Raw genomic sequence first — 18204 nt, 5'->3', positions numbered from 1 at the left:
GGCATTGTTCATAATGTTAATAATAAATATAATATAAAAATACAGATTGGCGTGAGCTCGAAATGAGACAGGATATTTCCCTCCCAGGATCAAGGCAAAAAATTAACAAATGTGCAAATAAATAAGGTGCAATTCACTGGAAATTTTCATAAGCATTTAAAGAATTTTTAGCCCCTTTATCATCTGCCTTTTTAAACAATTGATTCAATGATTCAGAGATATCTGCATGTTCCTGAATTTTCAGAACAAGTATATTTTTGAAATAACTTGGCATTTTTATACATTAAAAGCTATCATTCTGTGCTGGAAGGAAATCTCTCTAGATTATTGTTTCTCGTTCCTTTCTATCACAGCAACACACTAGAATCAAAGTGCTCTCAAAAAAAAGCAAGAATTCACTCATAGGCCCAGTGATTTCAGATCAGGCCCAGCCACTTCTCCCAGGATTAATCAGCCAAAGGTTTAGTTGATTAACCTACCAACCTAAATCAATTAATACTTGCAGTCCTACGAACATTGAAAGCCTTGTCAAGAAGCATTTTGAGCAACACCAAGACTCATTTGTCCAGGGAGAGGTCATAATTTCATTTTGTTTATTAGACAAAAATATACGATTTAGACAAGTTTTTGCTGTGGCATTATTTACAATTCGAAATCACTTTATATACAGAAAAAAAATAACACAAACACATGAGAAATCTTTACCAAAACCAATAATCCAATCGTGGTTAGAATTACACGCTCTGAAAATGGAATAAAGGAAAAGGGGAAAGTCCAGGTTGAGGAGTTGGGATATATATATTTTTGAAATGGGATTGATACCACCTTATTGCAAAAATGAGATTGGTGGGAGTCATTTAGATAATTTCCACTTTTTTTGTTTTGTCCTTTAGACCAGTCTGTGAAATTTTCTTTTCCACCAAAAAAGGGGGGGAAAGAACACGCCATTTAATCAAGCAGAAGGGAGAGCTGTTAAAATTCACGATGTTCCCTCTTGCTGAGTCAAAGAGCTGTTGGAAAGAAAAGACAGAACCATCTATCAGTGAAAGCTCAGCTACGCTCGCCCATCTGCATTAGGGAACAGACTAGGAATATATATTTTTACACAATAGAAATGCAACGGTGACATTGGGGGCGGCGGGTGGGGTGGGGATTCAGTTTCTTTTTAAAAAGCACACCCCAAACTTTCAAGCTAAAGTATATGGTCTGTAAGTTTATGCCACTTTGAAAAGCTTTACAAAAATGCTTGATTGTTGCTTTGATTTATGATAATGAGGGTGTGCTTGGATTAGTCTGTGTTATCCAAGGACTTTCTTTCCTTTAAGTAAATTTCAGTGAACAAGAACTCACTTGTCCCGGACAGGCTGAAAGGGAGATTTTAACTGCTGAGGTGGAGAGTCGGTTCTTGGTACGTTTTCTCTTTCTGATGAGGAAAGAAAAGAAGAAAGGGGGAGGGGAGGAAATGTCTTAGCAAAGTTTGCTTATACAGAGAGAAACATGCAATAAAATTACTCTGCCATATCTGCAAGTTTCATGTCATGTTCCTTCCTTCTCTCCCCTCACCTCATGGTGTAATGCCGTGGCTGAGTGACTGAGCTGTGAACCAGAAAGCCCTCTGTTCAAATCTGGCCTCTGCCATGAACTCAAGGTGCCCTTAGGCAAAACAATCAGCTTCCCCTGCTCTCCATCAGCACTATAGCCCAGACCTACCTTACAGGGTTGTTGTACGGATTGTTAAGGAAATGAACTTTGAACCATCCAAAAGTGTAACATAAATGTTAAGTCATTACTTCTTCTTTGTTTTACTTTGTATCACCCGCTATTGATAAAAGTTGAATAAAATGAGGGGGGAAGACAGGTTGGGATCCTAAGAAATTTCATGATTGTTTTGTTTCTCCCCAAGGGGAAAGTAGAGGAAGTCCCACTGAACTCACAGAATCTTACTCCTGGGCAGTGGCGTAGCGTGGGGGGTGCAGGGGGGCCGGCCGCACCGGGCGCAACATCTGGGGGGGGTGCGCTCGCACTAGCAGCTCTCTGCCCCTACCTGGCTCCACGGGTTAGGGGGCGCAAATTACTTGCCTTGCCCCGGGTGCTGACAACCCACGCTACGCCACTGCTCCTGGGTCAACATGCATCGGCTGGACTGATTTGTCTGCCCTGCCATCCTCTTTACAGAAATCAAAATAAATAAGGAAACCGGAAAACTGTTGCAAAACTATGAGTAGCTCAAGGTATCAAGAATCTTCTTGGAAGAGTCTTTTATTTTATACACTAGGGACTGTGTCTCCATCACCACCCTTAGAAAGAGCAGGAGGGTTTCAAAAGCTACCTGACCATCAATAAGCTATAGCTCCAGTCAAGGCCTACAAAAGGCTTTTTGGGACCCCCCTCCCAATCTGGATCAGGCTAACCGAGTTAAGTCCCAATTCCTTGGGATTTACCTTCAAGTACACAGCAAACAGCCCGCCCACCAAGTATCCTTCTCCCTCCATTGTTCACATTACCTATGTGTTTAGGGCTCGTCCTCTCTGAAGACTTTTCAGTGCTAAGAGCTGTTAACACCGAGGGGGGCTGCTGCTGGACCTGAAGGTGGTGGTTGTGGTGGGCAGCGTGGTGGTGATTAACTCCCAAAAAGGACCTCACGTTTAACAAGGAACTCTGGGTCAGAAACGCCCCGTTTGTCCAGTTGTGAAATTTGCCAATCTGGCAGGTGTACAGTCCATGGCTGGGGAGGAAAGCCGGGTGCTGGAGCTGGGAAGAGGTGTGATTAACCTGGGCAGGGGGTGAAGGAGGAGTTGGCTTGCTGAGCGCCCCATCTGGGCTGGTGGCCGTCTCTGCCAAAGACCAGATCTTGGGCTTGTTGTGAAGCGGGCCTTGTAGAGTATTTTGCCTACTGGGGCTCAAGATTCGGGTGGGATTGTCCGAGGCCTCCTTCACCAGGGACAGGGCCTCTTTGGGTTTAAGTCCTTCAGGGCCTGACAGCGTCAAGGCCTTCTCCTTCTCCAAATGCTCTTCCTCGCTGCTTTGTCGTAGAAGCTCTACCTTCTCTTCCTCCTCCTCATTGCTCTGTTCCCCATCGTTCTCGTCAATCTTGTCTATGTCAATACTCTCCAGGTCGATCTCTTCATCATCTTCATTCTTCTCAGGGTCCCCCTCGTTGTCACTCCCAAAGAGGTTCCCGTCATCTTGGTCCTTGCTCCGCGATCCCCAAGTGACCTTGTTCTCCTTCTTGAGCCTCCTCCTGGCGTTGGCGAACCAGGTGGAGACCTGTGTGAGGGTCATCTTGGTGATGATGGCCAGCATGATCTTCTCGCCTTTGGTGGGGTAGGGGTTCTTGCGGTGCTCATTCAGCCAGGCCTTTAAGGTGCTGGTGCTCTCCCGAGTTGCATTCTTGGGCCTCCCAGGGTCCCCATACTGGAACTGTCCATATGGATAATAACCAGGGGTGGTATGAGCAGCAAAAGTCGCAGGATGGACCCCAGGGTTGTCCTTCAGTTCATACTGGGAGCCCTGCAACACATTCAGAGAAGGCAAAAAAGAAACAGAGTGAGGTCAGGTCCTCCCTTTGCACATGCCATGCCTTTCTGTTTTAAATCGGGAGCTTTCCCAAATGGTTTTCCAGAGGGTGGGTTAGGGAGGGAGAGAGGTCTCTTTGCACCAAGCTAAAAGAACAATCAAAAAGTGCCCTCACTCCCTGATCCAGCCTCATTTTCCAAGCCTGCATCCAAGAGCCAATATTTATTGTGCTGTTAAAAATAAGCAGGCACCCTTAAAGGAGCACTGACCCACATCGAGAAAGATAATATCAGTGCATCACAGGCTTCTGGGGCATGTCTGGTGCAACAGACAGCAGGGCAGATTCCTGCCCAGCCCCAGCAGCACTTTAAAGAGGGGCTTCACAAAAGAGAAATGATGGGAACGAGAGAGGGATTGCGCTCTGAATCCCCTCTTAACACTGTACAGGCAGCGACAAGGCGCAAGCCAAGCCAAGCTTAACTCTGGCACATTAAGCACATTAAAGCTCACTTATTTCAGGAGGGAAGAGGCACCACACACTTCCTTCTCTCCCATTGGAAACAGTGGGACTTTCAAATGCTAAACTTTAGTTGGCTTTTGTCCATATAGTTGAGAGTCTCATGGTGCTCTTGGTAGCATGAGAGAGAGAGAGAGAGAGAGAGAGAGAGAGAGAGAGAGAGAGAGAGAGCGCTTTCTATTTGGGATATGTGTATCCCTGCCTTCCTCAATAATCCTTTCCTCCTCGGAGGACAAAACACCTTTTACCCTCCTTTTTGCAAGCCTTTAGCAGAGGTGATTTATTTTCAATCAATATACTTTTTATCATCAGCAGTAAAACACAGTGAAGTCAAATTAGCCCATCAGGTGTTTTGGTAAATAACATTTTATCTTTCTAACAACCTCATTAGGCCTCATTATTACTGCAAATTACACACACACACACACACACACACACACACACACACACTTTTATGACTCCATTCCTCAAACTTCCTCAAAGTCTAGGCACCTTTTTAGAACTGAGCCCTGCTTTCTAGGAACTGCTGATGGGAGCAAAGGTTGTAAAGCGACCTATGAGTAGCATTTTCCCCCCTCCTCTCAGTCAAAAGAATTTTCTGCTTTTCATCTTATTGGTGGCCAGTCATTTAATCTGTCCTATTTTAAAGATAGATATTTTTTTTCCTGGTGACCTGCAAGGTTTTGTTTGCTTGCTTTAAATGTGTGTGTACAAAAAGCCAATTTGAGTGAAAAAGGCTGATACACTTTTGCAAAGAACTGGATTTATTTGGAGCAAGCTCACAAGAGAAAATGTAAGAGAAAAAACAATGTATATACACCATCTGGAAAGGGCAAAATGTAATATTTAATAATAACTCTATCCGGGCATGCTTGTTACACTCCCTTTATCTCGTTGAGCGATTTTTGTTCTTGTGGCTGAAATGATAAATTTTGTATTCCCCTGTTGGGAATTCTTTTGAAGTAGCTACTTGAAAATCATTACTGCTTCTACTCTTCATTTACTGGCATAGAATAAGTGAGAATGGAGAGAGCTCATTTTCAGCCTCTCATTTTCCTATATTATTCCAATCATTCCATTTCCTTAGCATATGATTTGTTTTTATAATTTCAACTGGCAAAAAAATAATTCCTATTTTTTAAAGACAACAACGTATAAATAAACAAAAAAAATACAACTAACCCCAACATATTTATTTTGTAGGGAAGTAGGGCATATCCTTACCAAATAAATTTACTTATTCTGAATAATCTTACCACAATCTGCACAAACCACAAAGAAAAACACCCCTATGTAAAACACATGCATGGTTTAAAAAACAAAACCATAATAGGACGAGTTTCTTGCCTTGCCTTAATTTTGATAAGGTATTTGTTATTGTTGCTGCTGTGATAGCAAAATCCCCCCTGGGATTGCTGCTGAAATTACTTCTTGGAAAATCGTTACTGATTCTCTGTTAGCATTTACATTCCGAACAGAAATATGTAAACTATGTAAAACGAAACAAATAAGTTAACCAAGTCTGCGTAAAATGCCCTTAAAATATTTCCACCACAAAAGCCGAAACGACAGCAATACCAATATCCTGCTTGTTGAATTTAAAACAATATATCCCAGGAAACATTTCCATAGTTTATCAATATGCCGTTCTGAAAGCTGGGAGAATCCGGAGGGATTTGCAATCGTGGATAAATATTGCGGGGGAGGTGAAGGGGGGGGGGAGCTCAAAGGAGCAACTCCGCTTTTCCGCTCAAGTTCGTGGGATCGAAAGAAAAATAACCCGCGAACCGTTTCCAACCCGCTAAGAAAAGAAATCTGGGACCAAGGGAGGGAAAACGCGCTCCTGTTTTGTTTGGAGATTTTTTTGGGGGGGGGAGCCTCGCCGCTGTTCCGCGCCTCCTCTCTTAACCGCGCTTTAATTGCTGCAAATTAATTAAAACCTTGGAAACTTCCCGCGGCAAGCGGCTCCGGCGGCGGGTCGGCGAGGCGAAGGCGCCTCCAAGCCCGAGGCTGCAACTGTAGAAGGAGCGCGCGAGAGAAATAACCGGCGGTCGGAGTCACCGGTGGAGCCGTGGGCTTGTTTCGTCTCTGGATGGGTTTGGAAGCAAATAATAATGGACGGGTGGGGAGGGGTGAGCTCGCTGCGGCCCCTAAGGAGACGAGAAAAGCCTGCACAGCCCTTCGCCCTGGGAGCCCTCGGAAGAAAAGCTCCCGGCGCGTCGCGCTCCAGCGGGCCACGAGGCAGCTCCTCCGGCCCTCCCAATCCTGCGCCGAGCAGCCGAGGGCCCGTTTTCCCCGGGGCGCCCTTTCCCTCCCGCGGCCCGCCCCGTCGGATGCGAACTCACCATCTGCGAGAAGAGGCTGAGGTCTGCGCTGTAGGGCAGGAAGGCGCTGTAGTTGGGCGCGCTGTAAGGCCCGGCCGCGGCGGCCGCGGCGTACATGCCCAGCACCGAGGTGACGGCGGCGGTGGAGCCGCTGCTGAGCTCCGCGCCCCCTGGACGGCCCGAAGCGGCGGCGGCAGCAGCGGCGGCAGCGGCGGCGGCCGCCAGCACCCCGGGCCGGTCGCTGCCGCCGTACACGGCCTGGCTGGCGCTGAGGTACTGCGGGTAGCCCAGCTGCGGGAAGGACATCCCGGGCGTGCAGGCGAGGAGGAGCGAGACGCACCGCCGACGGGGCGACACGGAGCCAGAAGTCGAAGCGGACGGGGCAGCGGCGCTCGGCGGGCGGGCAAGCCGGGTCTGGGACGGCGCGGGAGAGCCCGGGATGGCTGGCTGGCTGGCTCGCTAGCTAGCTGTCGACTGCGCTCCCCTGCCTGCCTGCCTTCTCTCCTTCTCCAGCTGCCGGGCGGAGAGAGGAGCCCCCGTCTGGGTATTTTTTCTTTCCGGGCTCTGCTTTCTTTTCTCGCCTTCTCGGCTCGCTCTCTCAGACGGATCTTGTCATCTGCATGTGGAAGAGGAGGAGGAGGAGGAAGGCGGAGGAGGAGGAGACAGCGGCAGCGCGTGTGGATGGACTCGGTGGGGCGTCTTCCCTCAACTCTCGGCTCGCCTGTGCTCCTAAATCCCTTAGATGTGATCTGATCAACAATTGAGCTCCGACTGATGCGCCTGCCCTAAGGTCCTCGGCTGATCTTTCAGATACAATTTGAAGTTGATGCTTTGATTGGCACCCACTTGAGCGCCAAGCCCCGCCCACCCCCGTCCCGTCCTAACCCCCCTTCGGAGGAGCACGTGGTTAAGCAATCCTGCCCGGGCCACTTTGCCTTGATATGTGTGTGTGTGTGTGTGTGTGTTGTGTGTGTGTACTACTGTGTTGTGTGTGTGTGTGTGTATTTAATGTTTAGCAATGGGCTACTTTCAGGGAAAAAAACCCCGCTGCTGTATGACAACCTGTCTACACGATTTTACAGCTGTCCAACATTGGGGTTTTGCTGTTTTGCAGCCTCGGTGTGCCCCCTTCATAAAAAAAGAAAGGAAAATCGAGGGGATTGGTCTTTTCCCACCATTAGCACGGGATCTTCCTCAGCTCGGGGACTATTTGGAGAGCGAGTGGCCCAGCCAGCGAAAGGGACTTTCCCCCTTTTCTTTCCTTTATTCTCTATTTTGTAGAGGATGGACCTAGTCTGCTTACAACTTCCCAGTAATTTCCCCCATGTGCATGTGTGTGTGTTCTTTAATTACAGCAACCTGCACAAACACCACACAGGCTCGGAACCACTCCAGATCTCGCTCCACCATCCCTTTGTGTCAGGGTAGGCTTCACAAATAGACGCATATTAAGAAATATTCACAATATATGCACACCCCTCTAAGACAATTAAGGTCTCCCTTCCGAGTTCTCGTCAAATAAAACTTTTTAAAGTCCTTTTCATCTTCCCAAGTGGGGGGGGGGAGTGGAAGATTCTGTTAGTAGCCCCCATGCTTGCTTTTTTGTTTTAGTTTTAGTTTTAAGTGGGGGCGATTATAAGGCAATTCTTGTCCGGGATTTTGCTGTGGCTCTTTGTAAAGGAGCTCAGGGAAATGCGCCCATATTTAGACGATCCTCTGGGGGTTATAAAGCAATATCTCTGAAAATACCACGGAGTTTTGAAACACACCCTGAGATGTTGATTTCGGATGAGCAGGTCAGGCCATTTGCTTCGTCTCAGGGCGCGCTGCTGCCGCTTGTCCGGCCACGGCGTGAACTTGCTACGGCTCAGCTCCGGTTTGAAGGCTCCCCTGATTCCCCTTTCTCTGGCGGTCGCCAGGCGTGCCTTCCAGGACAGTTCCTCCTGGTCTTCTTGCCGCTCTTTCTCCGACGGTTGGAGCCTAACCGGCATGGCTGGCCGCGCACGCTGCGCTTGGAGAGGCTTCCTTGCACCTCCCGGGTTAGGGTGAAAGGAGACCCCGCGAGGCGCCGCCCACCCTTCGCCGGCAGGTCGTCTAACCAACGTCTAGTTGTTCAAAAAGCACAATTACCACCCCAGCCCATCAAGTAGCAGAGGAAGAACTACGGCCCACGTTTGCTCGGACGTAATTCCCGTTCAATTCGCCAGACTTGCAATTCTTTTGTGCGTCGGTTTTCCAGCCATCGAGAAGTAGCAAGAAAGCACGATCACTCACTTCTTTTAGATTTTAAATGCCGTGAAGCTGAACGAACGCTGCACCCATGATTTATTTGTGACTCTATGCTCCGCCTTTCAGACCTCTGAGGGGCTCCCAAGGCGGCTTACATCCATAAAAGCACGCCGATATAAATTCAAAATATAAAATGACAACACAGAGCAGCCTTCTCTGCACGTCAGATTTACTTCTGGTGATGAAACTGGTTTCATTACCCTCCCCAAAGAAACAAACAAAAAGTGTTAACAATATACTGGGATATTGACAATTGTTTTGTCTTCTTGGGTAATTTAATTAATATTTCAGATGCTGTGTTTTCTTCCTCACCACGCTCTTTTGCCATCCTATATGTATTCCAAACACCAGCCATTCTTTTGTGGGCAATTCTTGGCCTCTCAGGTCCTGTTCAGACGTTACCTAACCCCGCCCCCCAGCCAGTTTACATTGTACACCTAACAATGCAAAATGTGGATGCAACAAACGGGTGTAGCGAAACACGTGGATCATACGGGTATATTGTCAGAAAGCAGGATAGACTGTTTGCCATGACACGGGGGCTTCTCGACGCTCACAAGAAGAAAACCAAGCGCAGCGCATTTTCTTAGTCCTGCTGTCCTCCATTCTCACGACCTTCCCCCCCTCACGAATTTGCTGAAACCTCCCCCCGCCCCACCTCCTTCATCTAGGGACCCTGATCTCTCAAGTGTCAGAATCCATTGGGAGAAAGAAAGAAAAGTCTGGAGGCAGCCACCGCGAAACTCTTCCCGGTCTTGCTCATTTCAGTGGATTGCTCCACTTCCTCTCAAGGAAATAAATGCGAATTAAACGTGGCTGGATCATTGGTATTATTATTATTATTATTATTATTATTATTATTATTATTATTAAGAAAACCAGCAAATTCCCAATGGAGATGAAACACTCCAATGATGGAGGCATATGCTGAACTCCCATTAAATTCAATGGAGCTTTTAAAAAGCTCCAAGAAGCATCCGGAGCCGTTGTAAGCGTGACATTAAGGTGCCCTGGATTTGCCAACCGAAGATTTTTAGCTCTTGATGCGGAGTGAATCCAGTTTGGACATACAAATCGTTTCTTAACCCCCCCCCCAAACTCCGCGCACATGGACACACTCCCCTACTGCAAAGATGGCCCGATCCCCTGGGTACAATTTGGCCACGCTCCCGTGACGTGCTAGTATAAAACGAGACTGTAGCGGGGGCGGCACACCTGGATTGGGGGAGGGGCGAGAAAATAAAAGGAAGTTTCAAGGTTCGAGAGAGGGAGGGAGGGGACTATATTTCTCTCACCCGGAAAATTCTCTCCGGGTAACGGATGAGAGAGGTCAGGAGGCGGCGGCAAGCGAGTAGGGGGCTCGATCCAGCCCAAGGGGCGCGCGGAGCAGCCGGATCCTGGGCGCGCGGATTCTGAAAGGAGGGTCGGTGCTAAGTCGAGTGGGTTCGCTCTCTTGGCGAGCGCCCGCTTCTGTCTGTGTCCCCCATCGAAATGAATGGGGATTTTTTTCAGCTTTTCACCGGAGCTCCTCTCAAAACCACTACCCGGGCATCTCCCTCAAATTAAGAAATCTCGAATTCTGAGAATGGAGAGGTAGCCATGAAGCGCAGAAAGGAAGGATGGTTCTGCTGTGGACTTAAGGGACCTGTCCAATTATTTGGTTCAACCCCCCCGGGTTCAGACAGCTTGCCACCAACAAATAACTAAAACAAAACGAATTAAGAAATGTATTTCCGGCAAGGGTTCGATAAACCATGTAAATCCAGGCCTAGGGGTCGCTGCTTGGTCGAATTTTACCTAAGCAGGGGGAGTCCTAGGAAGGACTAGAAGGTGTCTGGCGGGACTGATGTGCGCAGAGGATTGTTTTATAACACCCATTTTCCTAAATTAAAAAATAAAATAAAATCCACGCGGCGATTCTGATCTTCTCCAGATGTTTTGCAGAGCGGCTGCTCCACCGCAGGGAGCCCGGCTTGCCGAGGACGGCGGAAGACGCCAGCTAAGATTGAGCTGGCAGTTGTGATAACCTGCTGCCGGCGTGCAGGGCTGGAGGTGGCAGTGATAAACCGCTGGGAAAGGGAGGGGTTTGTGAAGGCTTGCAAAGGCGGGTGGCGATGAGGTGGTGTCTAGCAGCGATGGCGAAAGGGACACCATCCCCAGCCGGGACTGGGATGCGAGAGGAAAAGGAAGCGCGCCTGCCTTGCCATTCCCAATCCGCCGCCCCCCCCGCCCTATTTTCACGCCAGGCAACACGCGGGTGATTTGTGGGCTGAGCACTTCCAGGCTGGAACTAAGTCTGGCTCGTGAAAACCTAAAGCACCATCCAGCTTAATGGATGTATTGGTTTCAGTAGCAGAGTTAAGCCCATGCGCCTTCTCCGCACTGCTAAAACCAATGGGAGCCAGAAGCGCCTCTGGTATGGACTTTCCGCTTTTGGGCCTGGGGACCACGCGCGCGGTATTTTTTTCTAGATATATTTTCCTCCTGATTTTATATTATATTACTATTACTATTATTATTACTATCATCATCATCATCCCATGGAGGTGACGATTTTGCGAAATTCGCCCCACCCCTCCAAAAAGTCTCTGAGTCTAGTTAAGTCTAATTTATTTGTTAAAGAAAGGAACACACTCATTTGCAAAGTGTCCTTAGAATTCCAGTAATTTTTATATGGTGTGGGAGGCTAGGTACTTTTTACGTTTTTACATTCACCTTAGTACACCCACAACTTTTTTTTTATTATAAACAAACGCAGAAACTAATTCTCTCTTTCCCCACCCCCACCCCGAAAATAAGGGCTTAAGTTTTATCAGCGGAAGCCTGATCCAATGAACGTTCAGGATCATCTCCTTCAACAAAAATCCTTCCAAAATTCAGGTTTTTTTAGAAATTGAGTCTATTCAATAGGGGTGTGTGGTGCTTCTAAGGAAACGTCAGTAGGAGTGGCATCTCTTTGGATCAGAATTCTTGTGTGGGATTTGTGGTTAGATTTAAATACCCCTCAAGGATGCTGTTGTTATCATCAACATCATGATAACAGGAAGGGATGCATAATGACTGATCCGCCAAAAGCATTCTTAGGTCTCCATCCTGCGCGTGTGTCTACGCAGAACAACAGGCAATTTACTAGCACTTGCCCGCACGTAAGCGTGGAGAGAAGGCTGTGGCCTTACTCTGCCAAAAAAGCGCTTCACCTTCCGCTCTTGCCAGCTGAGTGCCCAAGGAAGAAATAAGATACCTCGCCTTTCTGTCCCACCCGTCTCAGCGAGGCTTTCCAAGTGTGGGTCTATTGCGCAGGATCGTGCCCGAATCTGCTCGAAGAACCCGAGCGCTCCAACTTCACTGGGGCGGTGGATCGGGCCGGGTTGATCTTCCATTTTTTTAAATGGCTCCCCGCCCTCCGTGTCCCCCCCCCCGCCATTGCTGGAGATGGAGGAGGCAGAGGGAGGGGGACGGTGGCTTCCTTTTGCGTTCGCGCCCGAGCTGAGCGGAGGGCGCTTCTCATCACGCTCGGATTTATGAGGCTTGTTAAAGGCGCATTATTACTTAACACTTTCTCTCTCTTTCCTACCCTCACCCAGCCCCAAGAAAGGGGCTGACCGCCCCACCCCCCGCACACTCACCCTTGCAGACAGCGCAAGGCGTGTGTCAAACAATCCCAGGCAGACATCTCCGCCGCTATCACCCACACCCGTTTTTAATTCCCCGCGCGGGTGTCTTTCAAGGCAAACAAGGCCTTTTCTGCAAAACTTCAAGTGGTCCGATTCTTGCGCTCCAGACTGCGCCCGCCTCGAGGAGCTCCAACCAAGCTTGGGGGGGCGGTGTTGGGAGAAGTTTTTTCCAACAGAGGGACACAGCGCGGGGAGGTGGGCGCCTGCGGAGTTTCTACATTGGGAAATATTTTTATAACAGTAACAGGATTTTAATTCCCCCCCCCCGCCCACCCCGATCCTTTCTCGCCAAGCCTGGATAAGCCTGTAGTTCACAACCAGGAAATCTGAGAGAGGCAGAGAGAAAATAAATGTGTGTATACACACACACAAAACACTCTGTCTCTTCGACCCACCTTAATATTTCACAGAGAGTTTTTTCAATCTAGTTTTATCTATCCATCTATCTCCTTGGCTAAAATATATTCAAATTTGAGGTCACGATCCAGCTCGTTAGGGACTTTCCCACCCACCCTTGATTTTAGCAGGAGAGTTCAAAATAACGCGTTTTCTCTTCATCTCACATTTAAATAAACATACTTTAGAAAAGGGTATCTAACTTTGCATGGGTGGCGAAGAAATAAATATTAATCCACAGGCTGGGAATTCGAAAGGACTAGAGTTGAAACGTAAGTTTCTGGACTACTATTATTATAAATTGCCTTTTTGTCCCAAGGTGAATCGGTATTCTATTTCTAAGCGGCGGTATTTCGCCCCATGCTCCAAAGTAAATAATAATTATTTTCACAGCGTTAAAGACGCACCAGAACTCCAGATATATCTATCTATTTTCATCTATCTAGATCCATCTATCCGTCCTCTCCAGCCAGCGATGTTTATAGATCCAGCCTTAATTAACCAAATGATTTCCATTTTGTCTCCCAGCAGACGATCCCGGCTCTTTTTCCGAGGCGACTTTGGAGATGCACTCGCCGCTCCCGTCTCTCTCCCACCCCAACCAACCTGGGTTGTGAGTCTTTGGAGAGGTGGGGGAGAGGGAGGAGGGGAAAGAGACCCCCCCCCATTTGCTGTGCCAGCTGCAGTTGTCTTTATTTGTTCTGCCGCCTTGTTCCTGCGGGGCTGCATTATGCCTGTGTCTGTCTGTGTGTAATTATTAGTATTATTTTAATTAGGCTGCGTTTACTTGCGCGGGCGCGGGCGTCCCGGAGCAAGGCGGCGTAGATTCCTGCGGCACAGGTGTCGCTGCTGCAGCCGCAGCCCCGCCTAGCCCTAAGCCAAGGAAAGCTGTGTGCGCCGTCGCGCAACCTGCGCGCGGGCCGCTGCCGAGACTTCGCGCAACCGTCGCCTTGGGAAGAGCCGGCAGGAGGCGAGGAGGCGGCGGAGAGAAACCGAGAACAGCGGCGGAGATGGAGCAGGAAAAGGAACCACGTGGAGAAGCAGACGGGGGAGACTAGCTTCCGTGAGCACGCCAAGGAGGAGAAGCTCTCTTTTTCTTTCTCTTCCTTTCTTCCTTCCTTTCTTCCTTTCTTTCCCTCGGCTCGCCAGCTTTTTCTCCTTGTTTCCTCTCTCGCCCCTGTTCTGGAATGAGATTGTAAGCTCCTCGGGGCGGGCGTTTGCGGATTTTGTTTGCGTCTGCCTTATTTATTTATTTGACCCCCTACTCTTTAGTCGAAAAGGGTGACTTACAATCGATTAAAGCAAGACCGTCTTACAAGCTTAAAAACAACAACAAACCACTCAATGGAGGAAGGGACAGGGAGGAAAGCGGAGGAGAACCAAACTCCGGTACCAGTTCTTTAAACAGTTTTTCTTATAGTGACCAACGGGGCAACTGCTCCCTAGGTGTACACCGATGGTTCTCTCTCTCTCTCTCTGTGTGTGTGGGTGTATATAGTTCTTTTTCCTTTCTCTGGGTATAAAAAAAATGTTTTGGTGCCTTTGCCGAAAGTTCACTTGCTGCTCCACAAAGAGCTCACGGTTTATATTTTAGTATTTATTCATTTCGTACAATTGAAACACCACTCGATTGTAAAAAGGAAAACTCCAAGCGGTTTACAATCTCATGCAGACAACGAAATTGTCAGTGAAAACCATAACAGCAGCTCTTTAAACATCTGAAAGATAAAATCAGCAGTAAACCAGAAACAGACTAAAGCACACATCTGCATTCTACAGGTCTGGCGGGGCCTTTCTAAACAAAACTGTTTCTAGCTGGCACCAAAAAGAGTATAGTGAAGCAATTTAATAATAGATTTGTATCCCACTCTTCCCTCCACCCAGGGGTGGCAGTTTAGGAGGGATGGTGAAGGGATATAGAAGGCCAATATTTCAAGTATACATTGTATATATTATTATTAAAACTTTGTGGATCACTATTTGCCTTTCCAAACTGGTTTGCAAAAGTATGTGTGTGCCTGTGTGTGCACACAGTAACCAAATATTTTATTTCACATCAAACACAGTAGAAGATGCTACTAAAAGCATGATGAAGTAATATACAAATATCAAATCTTGACATTTACTCTTTATATTTATTGAATGCCATGGCATACAACTATAAGTAAAGAACATGTATCATATCTTGAGGCAGAGATCCTTCAGTAGCTCTTCAGCATGGCAGCTAAAAGGAACAACCAGCTTCAGAGGCAGAACACTTCTGAATACGAGCTGCTGAGAACCAGCCGATGGAGCCATTGCCTTCACTTGTTGGGTCCTCAAAGCATTTTGCTGACCACTAGTGGAAACAGGAGAAAACCCTTGAGCCCATCCAGTCTGACGTTATATTTTATGGCATTTGCAATAATGCCGCTACCATTTTCATGGAACCTCAAACTCTGCCACTTTATGCAAGCTGATGAAACCCTCTTCCTATAGTGTTTTGCAGTCTTATTAATTTAAAACACATTTATCTACTTCCTGCAATGCAAAATATCCAGGCAGCATGCATGATAAAAAAGGCCATATACAGCACATTAAGAATGAATATGACATAAGCAGAAGCCAAAAACTTAAAACGACTGGCCATTAAACACTGAGTGGGCCTGCAAAGCTGCAACAAGGGAGGGACTTGAACAAGTTTGAATACTGAATTTCCATCATTTCTAAATTCTGATGGCTACTCTAGCATTGGACATACTTTTAAGGAAATTGTTAATTAGTCATGCATATATAGGTAGGTTTTGTGCATGCTCACGACATCTGAACCCTCACAATATTTCAAATTCTTTGCATCATGCTATCTGCATTCTCATATTTCATTGTCCTATTCCCCCACCACAATTTTGCAAATAAAGCACACATACATGAGAATGCCAGGTTTCTGTGTCTGTGAAACTATGCAACCCATGATGCAGTGTGTCTGCACGTCCAACTTGCTTAATGCAAAACAACAACAACAACAACCTATTCTCTAAGGCCAGTACTTAAAAGCGAGGAACTGAAAAAAGTTGAACTGGCATGCAACCAGAATATTCCGCATTTCAAGCTGACTGCCAGAATCTCTCACCTAAAACTCCCTGATCTTCAACATCATGGTCTGAGGCTGGAACTTAACCTACCTGAGCCTGACAGATCTTCAGCTACCGAAGGGTATAGGGATGTGAAATTTCAGCCCTTGTGACTGACAGGAGCTACGCATCCTCTTGACCGAAATCCACCTTCCTGGTCTGGATGTAAGTATGGTTGCCTTCAGTCTCATCACATCTGACACATTTGTTGTTTCTTCTCCAACCAGAATATTTAGTCCAGATACCAGAGCTTCAGCTTCAGCTCAATTACATTTCCTACTGTCTGCCAAAGAGCTGCTTGGAGTACTGGGGGTGGCAAGTAGGAAGTACTACGGTCGTGGGGATCCTGGGGAATCAGAGATGGAAGGTCCCACTCAAGACTGGCTCCACCCATGTCCACCAGAATGCAGTCCCCGTTCACCTACTCACTGCTGTATGTGCTCCACCAGCATAAAAAAGTATCCCATCCTTGCTCCAGAACCCCTCAGCCACAGGATATGTTCCCATAGACAGTCACACCCAGTGATAACTTATCAGAGTTTGTGGCCAAAGTTGTCGAGTGGCTGGATAGCTCATTTGGCCTAACACATTGGAATGCCTTTTATTTATTTATTTCAGGCATCTCAGACAAAAATCTCAGAGGCTCAAGTGCTCTGTTCTGTGGTTCAGGACATGAAGGTCTTCAACCGGTCGGTTCAATTCCGATCATTTTCAACAGGGATGCGGACTCCTTTGCTGCTGTAGAACGTTGCCAGTTTCCTCTTCTGCAATGACACAGGGGCTTGGGGAGCATCGCGGCACAAAGCTGGGGCCTGCTACTAATTGTATATTCCATCCTAGGTGCTCTTCTGCGTGGAAGGCAAGTTACCTGTCTGCTCAGATATCTGATAAGGAGATCCTGGTGTGGTAGGTAGAGAGATCTACTTGATGACACATTCTTCTTCTGTCACCCAACAGAGAGAGCTACAAATTGATGGCCAATGGTGATCCTCGTTGCATGGGTATCTTTTCAAAAGACTATGTTTTCCTGCCAGTTTCTGGGCTGTTTTACCACATATTGCCACCCCTGGTCACACTTCTCCAATGCCATATCACACTAACCAGGTTTTCTGGCACTGTGCTGCATCTTAAGAAAAGATCCTTTAATGCTATATGACAACCAGGTTGCTATCGTGCTTATTCTGGTTCTGTTCTGTGTTCTACTGGATCTCAGCATTGCATTTAATTGCATGATACAGATTTTATGTTTCAAAATTGCTTTAAATTGCTTAATTGTTCACTGCGCAGGGAATCCAGATTATGAGGCGACTAACAGACATTACAGGCAAACGTGCCTAGAGCGTTTGATTGAGGCTGAACCTAGAAATGTTGCTGTTTGCATGCCCTTTCCAAACACAGACAATTGGATCTTTTTAAAAAAAAAACAGAGATGACAGTCTTACAGTGTATGTGTTCTCAGAAGCCCCACTGAGTCCAGTGCAGTTTCCTTCCAGGTATGTGTACCTTAACTGATTGAAATCAGTATATTAAGAATTTTAAACATGTAATAATGCAGCTGTGTGCTGGTGGTTTAATTAGCAAGTGCCAACAATTTGTTTGGGGGAACTATGGTTTAAAAGAACACTTGTTTTTGTGTGGGGACTAGTTTGGCATTGACAATAATAGGGAATGGGGGGGAAAATTCATGATGCTCTTTTTGTCTCTAAAAATGTCCTTATATCAAACTTTTGGCTATGTTTCCATTCATAGGGTGAACTGTACTTGGAAGTATGTTCAATGAATTTACTTCCAAGTAAATGTGGATTAGATTATGACTATAAATTAGTTAAAATTTATTTTCTTTTCAAACCTGTTAACAGTTATGATTTTGGTTTTTTTCATTATTAATGCTAATTCATCAGTAGCCATTTCTGGAAGAAACAATGATAAAATATCCCACTGACTTGTGGTTTTGTACATCAGATGGTACTGCAACTTTCCTTTTTCTCGAAACATCATCATCATCATCATTCAAATGATACTAGCCAGATATTTTTTATATGCACAAACATACACACATTTATTAACAGAAAGATTTTTTCATCCATTGAACCAGTCCTTGCACCCTCTGTGATGTCATCACAAAGTCACATCTGATTGGTCACGTAGCATAGTGGCACAATGCTATCTGCTATTTGCATGATCCCCTGTTTGGTGAAATTACTGATATGCTTAATCGGAAAGCTGGAAAAAAAGAAACAGCCAGAGAAAACACAGTGCTGAAGAAGCAACATCTAGGTGAAATACCTGTTCTAGGCAGGATTGGGGGAGGAAAAGGTGAATATTCAATCTTAAGTATTTTTCGTCACAGAAAACTTCAATCACAGCAAACCATACAT

The 18204-nt window shown here is 46.7% G+C and overlaps 1 protein-coding gene across 2 annotated transcripts; it reads right to left on the bottom strand.

Annotated features, from left to right (window-relative positions):
* Positions 1-579: 579 nt before the first annotated feature.
* Positions 580-8446, bottom strand: IRX1 (iroquois homeobox 1). 2 transcript variants are annotated; one of them, XM_053397233.1, is made up of 4 exons: positions 8127-8446; positions 2505-3510; positions 1351-1423; positions 580-1010 (listed from the first exon to the last, which is right to left on the bottom strand). In XM_053397233.1, the coding sequence occupies exons 1-4, from the start codon at positions 8346-8348 to the stop codon at positions 980-982; spliced, it is 1332 nt and encodes a 443-aa protein (XP_053253208.1). In that variant the 5' UTR covers positions 8349-8446; the 3' UTR covers positions 580-979. The 2 variants fall into 2 exon arrangements, with proteins under 2 accessions (XP_053253208.1, XP_053253207.1); XM_053397232.1 differs by lacking the exon at positions 8127-8446 and adding an exon at positions 6379-7230.
* Positions 8447-18204: the final 9758 nt, after the last annotated feature.

Source organism: Podarcis raffonei, chromosome 7, assembly GCF_027172205.1.
Source record: "Podarcis raffonei isolate rPodRaf1 chromosome 7, rPodRaf1.pri, whole genome shotgun sequence".
Classification (NCBI taxonomy): Eukaryota; Metazoa; Chordata; class Lepidosauria; order Squamata; family Lacertidae; genus Podarcis; species Podarcis raffonei.
The sequence above is the reverse complement of the archived record's forward strand: the minus strand, read 5'-3'. Positions and strand labels throughout refer to the sequence as shown.